Below are 19,216 nucleotides of genomic sequence, written 5' to 3'. Positions count from 1 at the left end.
TTTGATGTTATTGTATTAACTAAAATGATTTCATGTTCAAAATGTGAGATTTTATATTCAGATGTCACAAACTACAACCATCTCCTGTTCTTTCATGTATATAACATCAGTTATGATGCTGAGATGATCAAGATGATATTTTTCATGATGAATATATAACAAAAGAAAAACAAAGACACTGACTCTTTATAATCCACAGTTTTATTAAATGATGATTTAATGTTCAGAGTCTCTCTTTGAGATAAACTGATGATATTCAGCAGAAGTTGAAAGTAAAGAACATAAAGAAGAATATGAAGAAAATCAGTATTGGACAGCAACATGCAGACTGAAACACTGAGCAGAGAGCTGTGAAACTTGCAGAAACATGTGAACAGAGGAGATCTGTAGCTTCATCAAGATCTCTATCAAAGCAGCAGCATCATCTCCAGACAGGAAGTGTTGCTGAAGCTCTACTCTGAGCAGCGCTCAGGCTCCAGGCTTTGAGTGACAGGGCTCTGTCCATTCAGACTGGCCTCACAGCTCACTGAGCCCGCCTTCTTCCACTGGTCTGCAGAGAGGCTCAGGGTGCTGCTCCAGCTGTAGTGGCCGTCCGTCCCCAGGACCTCCGAGCTGTGTGACACCCCTGAGGAGCTGCTGCTGCCCCCCACCTTCCAGCCCAGCCTCCAGGTGGAGGGGAAGCCCCCGCTGGACAGACACACCAGTGTGGCACTGTCCTGCTCCAGCTCCTTTCTGGAGGGGGGGAGGACGGTCAGGGTGGGCCGCACCACACCCACTGGAGGAGAGAGAGGGGGGAGGAGAGGGGGAGACAAAGTCATGAGAGTGAAGGCTTGGTAATAAAGACACATGACAAACTGATCACTTCTTATTTTTGATCAGATCAAACAGAATAAGTTGTGCTGCTGTTGCTCTCACAAATCATTCAGTATCAGACCATCAGACACATGATTCAAGTTTAAATGCAACTAAAAAGGTTCACTGATGATGATTATTGACGACATCTTCATGTGTGTTTCATAATGTGTGTCAGTGAATAACTCATCCCTGTGATGATTTTCTTCTGTTGAAACTGACAGAGCTGAAACACTCATGTGAACACAGTTCAAACCTTTGTCATCTGTCTCTTTCACTTCCTTTTAACCACATGTAGAATGAATGAAGCGTGAACACAAAGATAAGCTGCATTTACTGATAAAATACTATGTGTTTAAAAATCAACTTTTTACATGTAAAAACTGTTTAAATGTTCAGAATAAAAACATTGCAATAAAATCAAACTACTGAAGTTGTGTTTCGAGCAATAGAGGTTTTACTGTAAGGATAATATTAATCATTTTAAAGCAAATTGCAATCCAAACTGATCATAAAGAACAGACAATTATAAAAGAGATGTGTTTGTTTTTTGCCTCTTAAAATTAAATTATATGCGGTTACAAAAAAATTGATTTCTGCCAAGTTTCCTCTCAGATTTTGATCAACTTCATGAAATAATAATAATTATCAGCAACATACAAACATCAAACTTGATCAGAATCTTGTTCAATATTTGATAAAAGTTATATTTGCTACATGTTTTATGAAATAAAAATCTCTGGTACTTACAGTCAACGATGAGTTTGGTTCCTCCACCAAAAGTCCTCCACAGTGATACAAACTCATTAAGTGGCCGTACAAAAACCTCCTGCACTGTGAACAAGCATCTATCCACTGAAAACACTCTCTACTTTTTAAAATAACACAAAAATATTTATATTTCTTGAATCTATAGAGATTTTCCAACGTTATGGATTGAAAATATTGAATGAATACGAATAATTTCTTTCATTTTGCTTGACTTTTCTACTCCTGACAGAGAAATAATTACAGTCTCCTTGTAACAAAGTCATTTTTATACAATTGTATATCAATTTTTACATGCTTAGATGAACATGATGCTTTTTTAATAATCATGATTTACTAATAACTTATATTAAACAGAACTGAAATAACTTTTTATCTACTTTAAACCCTGTAAGTAAATGAAAGGCAGACAAGCAGACATATCATACCAACCACAGTGGACACAAACTCATCCTTAAATCCTCAACTGCACTTCTAAGATAAATATTTTCCCCTGTTCCTTTAAGATCATAGATGGTGTAAATCCAAGCAGTATTTCTCCTGATTTTGTGTCCCATGTTGCCTTCAGTGCGCTGACAGCAGAGAAATCATTTCCATAGAGAGGAGGCTTTGCATGGTCAGCTGATCCTCCAGTGAACTGAGAAGGTTTATAGTCCTGTGAGTTCAACACTGCAGGACTCAGATCTGTCAGTCAACACAGCAGAAAGCACAACCACCATGACTCTCATCACCATCCTCATCTGGACGCTGGCCTGCTGCTGTTTCACAAGTTGGTTCACTCAGCAACATTTCAGACATGATGTGCTGCCTTTTCTCTCATTTATTTCTGCTGATCAATCAATGATTTGTTTTTGTGTGCAGGATGCAGCGGTCAGGTGACAGTGACTCAGCCTCCAGTAGTGACATCTGCTCCAGGATCCACTGTCACTCTCACCTGTAACAGCAACCCAGCTGTTTACAGATACAGTGATGGTGATGATGCTATGTTCTGGTATCAACAGAAATCTGGACAGCCTCCAAAGCTCCTAATACAATATGCAAAAACGCTTGTATCAGGAACACCAGCTCGGTTTAGTGGCAGTGGAAGAAGCTCTGACTTCACTTTGACCATCAGTGGAGTTCAGACTGAAGATGCAGCAGTTTATTACTGTCAGAGTTACCATGAAATCAGCAGTGCTGCTGTGTTCACACAGTGATTTGTCGTCGTACAAAAACCTCCCTCAGTCAGACTGCAGAGACACTGAGCTGTTACAGCAGGAAGCGACTGCAGCTGCTGAAGAGGAAGAGACTCTGACACAGACCACTGAACACAGAGCTGACAGGAACCTCACCAAGCACACACTAAAATATATTTTTTAAAGATAAAAAATTGGAACAAATGTGAATCATGTTTCACATTTTACTTAAACACACTTTTATTTTCATTACAAGTTCAAGAGGAAGTCAATTGATCATTTACATCTCAACATGTTCTTTGTTAATGAATTATTAATTTAACACTAATAACTGAATACATTAAGCACACTCACATGTAGCTGCTGAGATAATGCAGACACATTTTTATTTAAAATGTAGAAATATTCAACATTTTCCACAAACAACATCACTGTATTACCACAAAACAGCACCCCAAACTGTAACATTCATTTAGTGACTGTCACACAGGACACAAAAAAACCCCAATTTATAAAAATGTGTCTGACATTACAGGAAAATACTTCTTTCATGTCAGGTGCATTTTTAAAAATGTCTCACCTTCATTTTCTGACTGTTCTTTTCATGTTTTTGTCCAAGTCACTTTCTCCTTTGAATTAAATGATGACATTAATCAATTGTGCAAAATATCAACCACACAACCACCACAACTTATAAAATAATTAAAGAAGAGTTTCACACTGAGCTGCATATTATGTTTCATAGAGAATCTTTAAACACAGCAGCTCCATGGATATAAGTGAAACTGATGTATTATAACATGATGACTATAGTATTAATCCTGCTGCATGGTGGATGAAAAAATTTCAACACCATATGACTGAAATGAAATGAGATAAACTAATATAATGGAGTCTGGTCCTGTAAAAGATCAATTTTGAAACAACGCCAAACCTGTCGGTGTGAATGTGCAGTGGACAGACAAGTGTGTGCAGTCTCTGACAGTGAGATTAATCATAATGATGATGTTACTGACTCCTCTGCTGACCACGCTGCTGTTTGGACTTCAAGGTGAAAAGTCCGAAGTTTCTTTTATGACCATTTCACTGTTATTGTAATATGTTAGACTCTGTGTTTTAATATTTCCATGCTTGTAGAAATACAATAATACCTCAGAGTTTTCTGAAGTATATTTAAACTTTCTTTTACCTCCAGGCTCAGGCGCCAGTCCATCTGTGACTCAGTCTCCTGCATCAAAGGCTGTTGCTGTGGGAGAGACAGTCTCTCTGAGCTGTACAGCCAGTAGAGGAGTTGATGATGATCTCAGTTGGTACCTGCAGAAACCTGGACAGCCTCCTAAACTGCTGTTTTACAAAATAAGCCATAAGTCTGGTGCTCCGAGTCATTTCAGCAGCAGCGGATCTGAACTTGAATTCACTCTGACCATCAGTGGAGTTCAGGCTGAAGATGTTCGAGATTACTTCTGTATGGGTGCATACACGGGTGGAGTGTTCACACAGTGATTCAGAACCGTACAAAAACCTCTTCCGGTTTGACTGAAGTGAAAACGGCCTGCTGCAGGTGCAGAGGGTTGGTGAAGAGACTGTGATGAGGAGAACTGGTCCAGTGAACACAAGAGTCATCAAGCAGAACCACAATATTCTGAATAAAACTGAAACTACCTCACAGACATTTTTCCATACACAGTTTTAAACTTCAATCCTTTTCAGTAAATTCAATATTTTCATCAGTAAACTGTCAAAATTCAGTTATTGTTGGATTGTAACCACTGATGTCAAAAAAAAGGTATACTAACGTAAATGAGTTTATTGTTTATTGTTTATTAAGGATCCCCATTAGCTGGTACCTTAGTAGCCAGCTAGTCTTCCTGGAGTCCACAGTTCATGTTCAAAATGTGAGATTTTATATTCAGATGTCACAAACTACAACCATCTCCTATTCTATCATGTATATAACATCAGTTATGATGCTGAGATGATCAAGAAGATATTTTTCATGATGAATATATAACAAGAAAAACAAAGACACTGACTCTTTATAATCCACAGTTTTATTAAATGATGAGTTAATGTTCTCTTTGAGATCAACTGATGATATTCAGCAGGATTCGAAAAGTAAAGAACATAAAGAAGAATATGCAGAAGATCAGTATTAGACAGCAACATGCAGACAGAAACACTGAGCAGAGAGCTGTGAAACTTGCAGAAACATGTGAACAGAGGAGATCTGTAGCTTCATCAAGATCTCTATCAAAGCAGCAGCATCATCTCCAGACGGGAAGTGCTGCTGAAGCTCTACTCTGAGCAGCGCTCAGGCTCCAGGCTTTGAGTGACAGGGCTCTGTCCATTCAGACTGGCCTCACAGCTCACTGAGCCCGCCTTCCTCCACTGGTCTGCAGAGAGGCTCAGGGTGCTGCTCCAGCTGTAGTGGCCGTCCGTCCCCAGGACCTCCGAGCTGTGTGACACCCCTGAGGAGCTGCTGCTGCCCCCCACCTTCCAGCCCAGCCTCCAGGTGGAGGGGAAGCCCCCGCTGGACAGACACACCAGTGTGGCACTGTCCTGCTGCAGCTCCTCTCTGGAGGGGGGGAGGACGGTCAGGGTGGGCCGCACCACACCCACTGGAGGAGATAGAGGGGGGAGGAGAGGGGGAGACAAAGTCATGAGAGTGGAGGCTTGGTAATAAAGACACATGACAAACTGATCACTTCTTATTTTTGATCAGATCAAACAGAATAAGTTGTGCTGCTGTTGCTCTCATAAATCACTCAGTATCAGACCATCAGACACATGATTCAAGTTTAAATGCAACTAAAAAGGTTCACTGATGATGATTATTGACGACATCTTCATGTGTGTTTCATAATGTGTGTCAGTGAATAACTCATCCCTGTGATGATTTTCTTCTGTTGAAACTGACAGAGCTGAAACACTCATGTGAACACAGTTCAAACCTTTGTCATCTGTCTCTTTCACTTCCTTTTAACCACATGTAAAATGAATGAAGCGTGAACACAAAGATGAGCTGCATTTACTGATAAAATACTATGTGTTTAAAAATCAACTTTTTACATGTAAAAACTGTTTAAATGTTCAGAATAAAAACATTGCAATAAAATTAAACTATTGAAGTTGTGTTTCGAGCAATAGAGGTTTTACTGTAAGGATAATATTAAACATTTTAAAGCAAATTGCAATCCAAAGTGATCATAAAGAACAGAAAATTAGAAAAGAGATTTGTTTGTTTTTTGCCTCTTAAAATTAAATGATATGCGGTTACAAAAAAAATGATTTCTGCCAAGTTTCCTCTCAGATTTTGATCAACTTCATGAAATAAGAATAATTATCAGCAACATACAAACATCAAACTTGATCAGAATCTTGTTCAAAATTTGATAAAAGTTATATTTGCTACATGTTTTATGGAATAAAAATCTCTGGTACTTACAGTCAACGATGAGTTTGGTTCCTCCACCAAAAGTCCTCCACAGTGATACAAACTCATTAAGTGGCCGTACAAAAACCTCCTGCACTGTGAACAAGCATCTATCCACTGAAAACACTCTCTGCTTTTAATAATAACACAAAAATATTTATATTTCTTGAATCTATAAAGATTTTTCAATGTTATGGATTGAAAACATTGAATGAATACGAATAATTTCTTTCATTTTGCTTGACTTTTCTACTCCTGACAGAGAAATGATCACAGTCTCCTTGTAACAAAGTCATTTTTATACAATTTTATATCAATTTATACATGCTTAAATGAACATGATGCTTTTTTAATAATCATCATTTACTGATAACTAATATTAAACAGAAATTAAATATATTATGTATCTACTTTAAACCTTGTCAGTAAATGAAAGGCAGACAAGCAGACATATCATACCAACCACAGTGGACACAAACTCATCCTTAAATCCTCAACTGCACTTCTAATATAAATATTTTCCTCTGTTCCATTAAGATCATAGATGGTGTAAATCCAAGCAGTTTTTCTCCTGATTTTGTGTCCCACGTTGCCTTCAGTGTGCTGAGAGCAGAGAAATCATTTCCATAGAGAGGAGGCTTTGCATGGTCAGCTGATCCTCCAGTGAACTGAGAAGGTTTATAGTCCTGTGAGTTCAACACTGCAGGACTCAGATCTGTCAGTCAACACAGCAGAAAGCACAACCACCATGACTCTCATCACCATCCTCATGTGGACGCTGGCCTGCTGCTGTTTCACAGGTTTGTTCACTCAGCAACATTTCAGACATGATGTGCTGCCTTTTCTCTCATTTATTTCTGCTGATAAATCAATGATTTGTTTTTGTGTGCAGGATGCAGCGGTCAGGTGACACTGACTCAGCCTCCAGTAGTGACATCTACTCCAGGATCCACTGTCACTCTCACCTGTAACACAAACCCAGCTATTTACAGAGACAGTGATGGTGATGATTGGATCTTCTGGTATCAACAGAAATCTGGACAGCCTCCAAAGCTCCTGATAACATATGCGAAAACGCTTGAATCAGGAACACCAGCTCGGTTTAGTGGCAGTGGAAGCAGCTCTGACTTTACTTTGACCATCAGTGGAGTTCAGACTGAAGATGCAGCAGTTTATTACTGTCAGAGTTTCCATATAATCAGCAGTGCTGCGGTGTTCACACAGTGATTTGTCGTCGTACAAAAACCTCCCTCAGTCAGACTGCAGAGACACTGAGCTGTTACAGCAGGAAGCGACTGCAGCTGCTCAAGAGGAAGAGACTCTGACACAGACCACTGAACACAGGAACCTCACCAATCACACAATACACATTCACACTAATGTATTTCAATATTTGTTCAACTAACATTGTCAGGATAAGCAGCATCCCAAAGACAGTAATAACAGAAGCTATGAAAAACATTTTATAAAACTTTGTATATACTGTCTTCATGCCAGCGTCAAGATACTGTAAACATGATAGCAAACTTAACATTTTTTAAATGAATCGCATTTCTGTATTGTGCACATTAGAACATTTATGAGAATCAGTAACTTTTTTTAAAATCCACTTTTAAAGAATTGCTTTCATGTGAAGTCACTCTTTTTTTAGTTTGTGTTTTTAATTCCTCTCATGTGACATCTTTTTTCTTACCAGCTTTTGTCATTTTCAATCTATTCATCATCCTTTTCTCTTTTTACTGCTCATAATCTTGCTACCTGTTCTGAATTCTCTGATGTAAGGTCGTGTTCTTATTGTCCTTTATTGATTTTATTCTTTTATTTATCTTTATTTTTGCATTTTTTATTCATTTTTTTGTTTTTTTCTCTCCCTCTCCTTTTCTGTGACTTTGCCTGCTTTTATCTTTTACTCCTTTTGCTTGTGATTACTCATATTGATATATTTTGTGTTTTTACACTCTGTTCTGTCCTGTCCTGTTTCAACTCACCTTACACTCAGCTTCTTTGTGTTTGGCTTGACTGTTTATTCTGTAATATTGTCTTCCTGAGTCCCCCACTTCCAACTTTTTTTAAAATTTATATATCACCTTTCATGCAAAATCGCAATACAAGGTGCTTAATACAATGAAACATACAAAATACAATGTAAATAAAAACAAATACAATAGTTTAAAAAAAAATACATTGGAAATAATAGAAACCAGAGTAGCACAGAAGAAGGTTAGATTAATATAAAATGAATTATGAGAATGCCAAGATAAAAAATGTAAGTCTTTTTAAAAGGTGTTAATAGATTGGGATGCCCTCAGCTCATTTGGCACCACCAGCCTACACAAACAAACAAACAAACAAACAAACAATCATGTGAAGTGGTGTCAGGACTACAAATATTTTTATTACCATCACTAGATGCAACAAATTGAAATCAGTGCACTTCTTCAAAGATTGTTGGAACCACAGATTAGTTACAATCATGGATATTGCCCTTAAACAAAGAGGAGGGAGGACAGATGATCAGAGACATCTACTGGCCATGAAACATACTACAATTCAGTTATACTGAAAAGTAAATTTTGGTTGGATTTATTTGAACTTTAAAACTGGATACGAGTTTTTCTGCCATGCAACTGCAACTTTTTTCTTGCCCTTCACATTTAAAATGATAACAAGTCACAGAGACAAGTCGCCAAATGCCTCCTACTTGTGATGTCTCTTTGATTACTTAATCAACTTTAGCACTAGGCACAGAAAAGAAAAAAAAAAACAAAAAAAAAAAACACTGAATTGTTTTTACAAAACATGCAATTGCTTACAGGCCAGCCCAACCTACATAAAAATATAAACAAAAAACATGTAAAACTAGGAGAATGCCCAATGTCCACTACTTGGACAATAAACCAATAAACAAATGCCTCTTCCGGGTATAACAATCAAATGCTGAGCTTCTGGCAGGCAATCTATGGGGAATGAGCTTCTCAATGGGTCAGGGACAGATTCAGACTGAGGGTGAGAGCCCCCGGTGTGCCATTTCCCATCTCTCTTAAGCCTTCACAAAAAGGGTGTCATCACACCATGATTTGCTGGGAGGGAAATGCCCCAAGCTGCTTCCACTCCCCAATCAAGAGTCAGTCTCCCCACCTGCACACAGGTGATCTGAATCCCCTGCAATTAGTCATGAGGGATTTTGGAAAATATTGGATATTAAAGCAAGAAGGTCCTGGGTTTGAATCCCAGCTGTGGTAGGGCCTAATGTGGAGTCTGCATGTTCTCCCTTTGCCTGCATGGGATTCCTCCATGTACTCCAGTTTCCCCGACCATCAAAACATGCACATGCACATTCTTCTTCTTCTTCTTCTTCTTCTTCTTCTTCTTCTTGTCAATACATAAAAGCCTAATACCCACAAAAAAGCTGAATATTCGATACATAGTGATGATAGATACCACAAAAACATACAAAATTGGACCAATATCTACAAACTAGAGCAAAACCGATATATTGGTAGGCCATTATTACCAGCTGATACTGGCTTATCACAGATACTTTATATTGGTATTGGCACAAATTATGTCTGGTTTGTTTTGCTTTTTTTCAATAGCTTCCAGGTCATTTGACCGACTGACACAAAATTAATGCCAAAATGTCTTCCTATACTCAGTGGTTCTATCTTGCATGATGCCCTGGGTGAACCCAGAGCCAGCCCTTGGCATAGGCTGTAGAGGCGAATGCTAAGGGCGCCGTCATCCATGGAAGGAGAAAATAATAATTACTATTTTTTACCAGTGCTATTACTACTATTATTTCGAAATATTATATAAGCCCGCAGCAACATAATTTCATAGCAAAGCCTATTAAATAATGGAGAGGTCTTTTTTCTGGGTTCCTGGCTGGCTCGTTGCACTGTACCTGCCCTCTGTGAGGGTGGGGGGCGGAATCGAGAGGCGAGCTGCCTGAAACTGACCGGACCGCGACCCCAAGACCAAGAGAGAGATTTATTGATACTGTAGCGGAAACACAATGTCCAAAAGACTGAAACCATACGGCGCCCAGGGAAGGAAAAGAAGGAAAGAAGTCCTATACTGGCTGAACAGGACACAGCAGTTTTTATTGGATTCCGGTGAAATTTGTATTTTTGGTGAATATTTTAAAGAAAAAAGTGGCCCATTTTTTCAATAGCTTCCAGGTCTTTGGACCGATTGACTCGAAATCGCCCCCAAATGTGCTCCTATACTGGCTGAACGAGACACAGCAGTCCCCATCGGATTCCGGTGAAATTTGTATTTTTGGTGAATATTTTAAAGAAAAAAGTGGCCCATTTTTTCAATAGCTTCCAGGTCTTTGAACCGATTGACTCGAAATCGCTCCCAAATGTGCTCCTATACTGGTTGAACGAGACACAGCAGTCCCCATCGGATTCCGGTGAAATTTGTATTTTTGGTGAATATTTTAGTGAAAAGAGACAATGTTTCATGAGACTGCCTTAAGGCTGGCATTAGGGTTAGGGTTAGGGTTAGGGTTATGGAGCTAGGGTTAGGGTTACGGTCGTCTTTTGACCGATTGACTCGAAATTCGTCACGAATGTGGTCCTCTACTTGCTGAATGAGACACAGCAGTCCCCATCGGATTACGGTGAAATTTGTATTTTTGGTGAATATTTTAAAGAAAAAAGTGGCCCATTTTTTCAATAGCTTCCAGGTCTTTGGACCGATTGACTCGAAATCGCTACCAAATGTGCTCCTATACTGGCTGAACGAGACACAGCAGTCCCCATCGGATTCCGGTGAAATTTGTATTTTTGGTGAATATTTTAAAGAAAAAAGTGGCCCATTTTTTCAATAGCTTCCAGGTCTTTGAACCGATTGACTCGAAATCGCTCCCAAATGTGCTCCTATACTGGCTGAACGAGACACAGCAGTCCCCATCGGATTCCGGTGAAATTTGTATTTTTGGTGAATATTTTAGTGAAAAGAGACAATGTTTCATGAGACTGCCTTAAGGCTGGCATTAGGGTTAGGGTTAGGGTTAGGGTTATGGAGCTAGGGTTAGGGTTACGGTCGTCTTTTGACCGATTGACTCGAAATTCGTCACGAATGTGGTCCTCTACTCGCTGAATGAGACACAGCAGTACCCATCGGATTACGGTGAAATTTGTATTTTTGGTGAATATTTTAAAGAAAAAAGTGGCCCATTTTTTCAATAGCTTCCAGGTCTTTGGACCGATTGACTCGAAATCGCTACCAAATGTGCTCCTATACTGGCTGAACGAGACACAGCAGTCCCCATCGGATTCCGGTGAAATTTGTATTTTTGGTGAATATTTTAAAGAAAAAAGTGGCCCATTTTTTCAATAGCTTCCAGGTCTTTGAACCGATTGACTCGAAATCGCTCCCAAATGTGCTCCTATACTGGCTGAACGAGACACAGCAGTCCCCATCGGATTCCGGTGAAATTTGTATTTTTGGTGAATATTTTAGTGAAAAGAGACAATGTTTCATGAGACTGCCTTAAGGCTGGCATTAGGGTTAGGGTTAGGGTTAGGGTTAGGGTTATGGAGCTAGGGTTAGGGTTACGGTCGTCTTTTGACCGATTGACTCGAAATTCGTCACGAATGTGGTCCTCTACTCGCTGAATGAGACATAGCAGTCCCCATCGGATTCCGGTGAAATTTGTATTTTTGGTGAATATTTTAAAGAAAAAAGTGGCCCATTTTTTCAATAGCTTCCAGGTCTTTGGACCGATTGACTCGAAATCGCCCCCAAATGTGCTCCTATACTGGCTGAACGAGACACAGCAGTCCCCATCGGATTCCGGTGAAATTTGTATTTTTGGTGAATATTTTAGTGAAAAGAGACAATGTTTCATGAGACTGCCTTAAGGCTGGCATTAGGGTTAGGGTTAGGGTTAGGGTTATGGAGCTAGGGTTAGGGTTACGGTCGTCTTTTGACAGATTGACTCGAAATTCGTCACGAATGTGGTCCTCTACTCGCTGAATGAGACACAGCAGTCCCCATCGGATTACGGTGAAATTTGTATTTTTGGTGAATATTTTAAAGAAAAAAGTGGCCCATTTTTTCAATAGCTTCCAGGTCTTTGGACCGATTGACTCGAAATCGCCCCCAAATGTGCTCCTATACGGGCTGAACGAGACACAGCAGTCCCCATCGGATTCCGGTGAAATTTGTATTTTTGGTGAATATTTTAAAGAAAAAAGTGGCCCATTTTTTCAATAGCTTCCAGGTCTTTCAACCGATTGACTCGAAATCGATCCCAAATGTGCTCCTATACTGGCTCAACGAGACACAGCAGTCCCCATCGGATTCCGGTGAAATTTGTATTTTTGGTGAATATTTTAGTGAAAAGAGACAATGTTTCATGAGACTGCCTTAAGGCTGGCATTAGGGTTAGGGTTAGGGTTAGGGTTATGGAGCTAGGGTTAGGGTTACGGTCGTCTTTTGACCGATTGACTCGAAATTCGTCACGAATGTGGTCCTCTACTCGCTGAATGAGACACAGCAGTCCCCATCGGATTCCGGTGAAATTTGTGTTTTTGGTGAATATTTTAAAGAAAAAAGTGGCCCATTTTTTCAATAGCTTCCAGGTCTTTACACCGATTGACTCGAAATCGCCCCAAAATGTGCTCCTCTACTTGCTGAATGAGACACAGCAGTCCCCATCGGATTCCGGTGAAATTTGTATTTTTGGTGAATATTTTAAAGAAAAAAGTGGCCCATTTTTTCAATAGCTTCCAGGTCTTTGATCCGATTGACTCGAAATCGCTCCCAAATGTGCTCCTATACTGGCTGAACGAGACACAGCAGTCCCCATTGGATTCCGGTGAAATTTGTATTTTTGGTGAATATTTTAGTGAAAAGAGACAATGTTTCATGAGACTGCCTTAAGGCTGGCATTAGGGTTAGGGTTAGGGTTAGGGTTATGGAGCTAGGGTTAGGGTTACGGTCGTCTTTTGACCGATTGACTCGAAATTCGTCACGAATGTGGTCCTCTACTCGCTGAACGAGACACAGCAGTCCCCATCGGATTACGGTGAAATTTGTATTTTTGGTGAATATTTTAGTGAAAAGAGACAATGTTTCATGAGACTGCCTTAAGGCTGGCATTAGGGTTAGGGTTAGGGTTAGGGTTATGGAGCTAGGGTTAGGGTTACGGTCGTCTTTTGACCGATTGACTCGAAATTCGTCACGAATGTGGTCCTCTACTTGCTGAATGAGACACAGCAGTCCCCATCGGATTACGGTGAAATTTGTATTTTTGGTGAATATTTTAAAGAAAAAAGTGGCCCATTTTTTCAATAGCTTCCAGGTCTTTGGACCGATTGACTCGAAATCGCTCCCAAATGTGCTCCTATACTGGCTGGACGAGACACAGCAGTCCCCATCGGATTCCGGTGAAATTTGTATTTTTGGTGAATATTTTAAAGAAAAAAGTGGCCCATTTTTTCAATAGCTTCCAGGTCTTTGAACCGATTGACTCGAAATCGCTCCCAAATGTGCTCCTATACTGGCTGAACGAGACACAGCAGTCCCCATCGGATTCCGGTGAAATTTGTATTTTTGGTGAATATTTTAGTGAAAAGAGACAATGTTTCATGAGACTGCCTTAAGGCTGGCATTAGGGTTAGGGTTAGGGTTAGGGTTATGGAGCTAGGGTTAGGGTTACGGTCGTCTTTTGACCGATTGACTCGAAATTCGTCACGAATGTGGTCCTCTACTCGCTGAATGAGACATAGCAGTCCCCATCGGATTCCGGTGAAATTTGTATTTTTGGTGAATATTTTAAAGAAAAAAGTGGCCCATTTTTTCAATAGCTTCCAGGTCTTTGGACCGATTGACTCGAAATCGCCCCCAAATGTGCTCCTATACTGGCTGAACGAGACACAGCAGTCCCCATCGGATTCCGGTGAAATTTGTATTTTTGGTGAATATTTTAGTGAAAAGAGACAATGTTTCATGAGACTGCCTTAAGGCTGGCATTAGGGTTAGGGTTAGGGTTAGGGTTATGGAGCTAGGGTTAGGGTTACGGTCGTCTTTTGACCGATTGACTCGAAATTCGTCACGAATGTGGTCCTCTACTTGCTGAATGAGACACAGCAGTCCCCATCGGATTCCGGTGAAATTTGTATTTTTGGTGAATATTTTAAAGAAAAAAGTGGCCCATTTTTTCAATAGCTTCCAGGTCTTTGGACCGATTGCCTCGAAATCGCTCACAAATGTGCTCCTATACTGGCTGAACGAGACACAGCAGTCCCCATCGGATTCCGGTGAAATTTGTATTTTTGGTGAATATTTTAAAGAAAAAAGTGGCCCATTTTTTCAATAGCTTCCAGGTCTTTGAACCGATTGACTCGAAATCGCTCCCAAATGTGCTCCTATACTGGCTGAACGAGACACAGCAGTCCCCATCGGATTCCGGTGAAATTTGTATTTTTGGTGAATATTTTAGTGAAAAGAGACAATGTTTCATGAGACTGCCTTAAGGCTGGCATTAGGGTTAGGGTTAGGGTTAGGGTTATGGAGCTAGGGTTAGGGTTACGGTCGTCTTTTGACCGATTGACTCGAAATTCGTCACGAATGTGGTCCTCTACTCGCTGAATGAGACATAGCAGTCCCCATCGGATTCCGGTGAAATTTGTATTTTTGGTGAATATTTTAAAGAAAAAAGTGGCCCATTTTTTCAATAGCTTCCAGGTCTTTGGACCGATTGACTCGAAATCGCCCCCAAATGTGCTCCTATACTGGCTGAACGAGACACAGCAGTCCCCATCGGATTCCGGTGAAATTTGTATTTTTGGTGAATATTTTAGTGAAAAGAGACAATGTTTCATGAGACTGCCTTAAGGCTGGCATTAGGGTTAGGGTTAGGGTTAGGGTTATGGAGCTAGGGTTAGGGTTACGGTCGTCTTTTGACCGATTGACTCGAAATTCGTCACGAATGTGGTCCTCTACTCGCTGAATGAGACACAGCAGTCCCCATCGGATTACGGTGAAATTTGTATTTTTGGTGAATATTTTAAAGAAAAAAGTGGCCCATTTTTTCAATAGCTTCCAGGTCTTTGGACCGATTGACTCGAAATCGCCCCCAAATGTGCTCCTATACGGGCTGAACGAGACACAGCAGTCCCCATCGGATTCCGGTGAAATTTGTATTTTTGGTGAATATTTTAAAGAAAAAAGTGGCCCATTTTTTCAATAGCTTCCAGGTCTTTGAACCGATTGACTCGAAATCGATCCCAAATGTGCTCCTATACTGGCTCAACGAGACACAGCAGTCCCCATCGGATTCCGGTGAAATTTGTATTTTTGGTGAATATTTTAGTGAAAAGAGACAATGTTTCATGAGACTGCCTTAAGGCTGGCATTAGGGTTAGGGTTAGGGTTAGGGTTATGGAGCTAGGGTTAGGGTTACGGTCGTCTTTTGACCGATTGACTCGAAATTCGTCACGAATGTGGTCCTCTACTCGCTGAATGAGACACAGCAGTCCCCATCGGATTCCGGTGAAATTTGTGTTTTTGGTGAATATTTTAAAGAAAAAAGTGGCCCATTTTTTCAATAGCTTCCAGGTCTTTACACCGATTGACTCGAAATCGCCCCAAAATGTGCTCCTCTACTTGCTGAATGAGACACAGCAGTCCCCATCGGATTCCGGTGAAATTTGTATTTTTGGTGAATATTTTAAAGAAAAAAGTGGCCCATTTTTTCAATAGCTTCCAGGTCTTTGATCCGATTGACTCGAAATCGCTCCCAAATGTGCTCCTATACTGGCTGAATGAGACACAGCAGTCCCCATTGGATTCCGGTGAAATTTGTATTTTTGGTGAATATTTTAGTGAAAAGAGACAATGTTTCATGAGACTGCCTTAAGGCTGGCATTAGGGTTAGGGTTAGGGTTAGGGTTATGGAGCTAGGGTTAGGGTTACGGTCGTCTTTTGACCGATTGACTCGAAATTCGTCACGAATGTGGTCCTCTACTTGCTGAATGAGACACAGCAGTCCCCATCGGATTACGGTGAAATTTGTATTTTTGGTGAATATTTTAAAGAAAAAAGTGGCCCATTTTTTCAATAGCTTCCAGGTCTTTGGACCGATTGACTCGAAATCGCTCCCAAATGTGCTCCTATACTGGCTGGACGAGACACAGCAGTCCCCATCGGATTCCGGTGAAATTTGTATTTTTGGTGAATATTTTAAAGAAAAAAGTGGCCCATTTTTTCAATAGCTTCCAGGTCTTTGAACCGATTGACTCGAAATCGCTCCCAAATGTGCTCCTATACTGGCTGAACGAGACACAGCAGTCCCCATCGGATTCCGGTGAAATTTGTATTTTTGGTGAATATTTTAGTGAAAAGAGACAATGTTTCATGAGACTGCCTTAAGGCTGGCATTAGGGTTAGGGTTAGGGTTAGGGTTAGGGTTATGGAGCTAGGGTTAGGGTTACGGTCGTCTTTTGACCGATTGACTCGAAATTCGTCACGAATGTGGTCCTCTACTCGCTGAATGAGACATAGCAGTCCCCATCGGATTCCGGTGAAATTTGTATTTTTGGTGAATATTTTAAAGAAAAAAGTGGCCCATTTTTTCAATAGCTTCCAGGTCTTTGGACCGATTGACTCGAAATCGCCCCCAAATGTGCTCCTATACTGGCTGAACGAGACACAGCAGTCCCCATCGGATTCCGGTGAAATTTGTATTTTTGGTGAATATTTTAGTGAAAAGAGACAATGTTTCATGAGACTGCCTTAAGGCTGGCATTAGGGTTAGGGTTAGGGTTAGGGTTATGGAGCTAGGGTTAGGGTTACGGTCGTCTTTTGACCGATTGACTCGAAATTCGTCACGAATGTGGTCCTCTACTTGCTGAATGAGACACAGCAGTCCCCATCGGATTCCGGTGAAATTTGTATTTTTGGTGAATATTTTAAAGAAAAAAGTGGCCCATTTTTTCAATAGCTTCCAGGTCTTTGGACCGATTGACTCGAAATCGCTACCAAATGTGCTCCTATACTGGCTGAACGAGACACAGCAGTCCCCATCGGATTCCGGTGAAATTTGTATTTTTGGTGAATATTTTAAAGAAAAAAGTGGCCCATTTTTTCAATAGCTTCCAGGTCTTTGAACCGATTGACTCGAAATCGCTCCCAAATGTGCTCCTATACTGGCTGAACGAGACACAGCAGTCCCCATCGGATTCCGGTGAAATTTGTATTTTTGGTGAATATTTTAGTGAAAAGAGACAATGTTTCATGAGACTGCCTTAAGGCTGGCATTAGGGTTAGGGTTAGGGTTAGGGTTATGGAGCTAGGGTTAGGGTTACGGTCGTCTTTTGACCGATTGACTCGAAATTCGTCACGAATGTGGTCCTCTACTCGCTGAATGAGACACAGCAGTCCCCATCGGATTCCGGTGAAATTTGTATTTTTGGTGAATATTTTAAAGAAAAAAGTGGCCCATTTTTTCAATAGCTTCCAGGTCTTTGAACCGATTGACTCGAAATCGCTCCCAAATGTGCTCCTATACTGGTTGAACGAGACACAGCAGTCCCCATCGGATTCCGGTGAAATTTGTATTTTTGGTGAATATTTTAGTGAAAAGAGACAATGTTTCATGAGACTGCCTTAAGGCTGGCATTAGGGTTAGGGTTAGGGTTAGGGTTATGGAGCTAGGGTTAGGGTTACGGTCGTCTTTTGACCGATTGACTCGAAATTCGTCACGAATGTGGTCCTCTACTTGCTGAATAAGACACAGCAGTCCCCATCGGATTACGGTGAAATTTGTATTTTTGGTGAATATTTTAAAGAAAAAAGTGGCCCATTTTTTCAATAGCTTCCAGGTCTTTGGACCGATTGACTCGAAATCGCTACCAAATGTGCTCCTATACTGGCTGAACGAGACACAGCAGTCCCCATCGGATTCCGGTGAAATTTGTATTTTTGGTGAATATTTTAGTGAAAAGAGACAATGTTTCATGAGACTGCCTTAAGGCTGGCATTAGGGTTAGGGTTAGGGTTAGGGTTATGGAGCTAGGGTTAGGGTTACGGTCGTCTTTTGACCGATTGACTCGAAATTCGTCACGAATGTGGTCCTCTACTCGCTGAATGAGACACAGCAGTCCCCATCGGATTCCGGTGAAATTTGTATTTTTGGTGAATATTTTAAAGAAAAAAGTGGCCCATTTTTTCAATAGCTTCCAGGTCTTTGGACCGATTGACTCGAAATCGCCCCCAAATGTGCTCCTATACTGGCTGAACGAGACACAGCAGTCCCCATCGGATTCCGGTGAAATTTGTATTTTTGGTGAATATTTTAAAGAAAAAAGTGGCCCATTTTTTCAATAGCTTCCAGGTCTTTGAACCGATTGACTCGAAATCGCTCCCAAATGTGCTCCTATACTGGTTGAACGAGACACAGCAGTCCCCATCGGATTCCGGTGAAATTTGTATTTTTGGTGAATATTTTAGTGAAAAGAGACAATGTTTCATGAGACTGCCTTAAGGCTGGCATTAGGGTTAGGGTTAGGGTTAGGGTTATGGAGCTAGGGTTAGGGTTACGGTCGTCTTTTGACCGATTGACTCGAAATTCGTCACGAATGTGGTCCTCTACTCGCTGAATGAGACACAGCAGTCCCCATCGGATTACGGTGAAATTTGTATTTTTGGTGAATATTTTAAAGAAAAAAGTGGCCCATTTTTTCAATAGCTTCCAGGTCTTTGGACCGATTGACTCGAAATCGCCCCAAAATGTGCTCCTATACGGGCTGAACGAGACACAGCAGTCCCCATCGGATTCCGGTGAAATTTGTATTTTTGGTGAATATTTTAAAGAAAAAAGTGGCCCATTTTTTCAATAGCTTCCAGGTCTTTGAACCGATTGACTCGAAATCGATCCCAAATGTGCTCCTATACTGGCTGAACGAGACACAGCAGTCCCCATCGGATTCCGGTGAAATTTGTATTTTTGGTGAATATTTTAGTGAAAAGA

General features: G+C 40.7%; 1 protein-coding gene and 1 gene segment (V, D, J or C); both read right to left on the bottom strand.

Annotated features, from left to right (window-relative positions):
- Nucleotides 1–215: 215 nt before the first annotated feature.
- Nucleotides 216–4,008, bottom strand: LOC141010281 (Ig lambda chain C region-like). The segment is given in 3 exon segments: nucleotides 216–775; nucleotides 1,603–1,720; nucleotides 3,985–4,008. Coding segments are annotated over 3 exon segments (465 nt in total).
- An 837-nt stretch (nucleotides 4,009–4,845) lies between these two features.
- On the bottom strand, nucleotides 4,846–9,970 carry LOC141010280 (immunoglobulin kappa light chain-like). The gene is made up of 6 exons (XM_073483156.1): nucleotides 9,917–9,970; nucleotides 7,512–7,562; nucleotides 7,194–7,284; nucleotides 6,822–6,943; nucleotides 6,241–6,361; nucleotides 4,846–5,413 (listed from the first exon to the last, which is right to left on the bottom strand). The coding sequence occupies exons 1-6, from the start codon at nucleotides 9,968–9,970 to the stop codon at nucleotides 5,091–5,093; spliced, it is 762 nt and encodes a 253-aa protein (XP_073339257.1). The 3' UTR covers nucleotides 4,846–5,090.
- Nucleotides 9,971–19,216: the final 9,246 nt, after the last annotated feature.

This window comes from Pagrus major, chromosome 16 (genome assembly GCF_040436345.1).
Source record: "Pagrus major chromosome 16, Pma_NU_1.0".
Taxonomy (NCBI): Eukaryota; Metazoa; Chordata; class Actinopteri; order Spariformes; family Sparidae; genus Pagrus; species Pagrus major.
The sequence above is the reverse complement of the archived record's forward strand: the minus strand, read 5'-3'. Positions and strand labels throughout refer to the sequence as shown.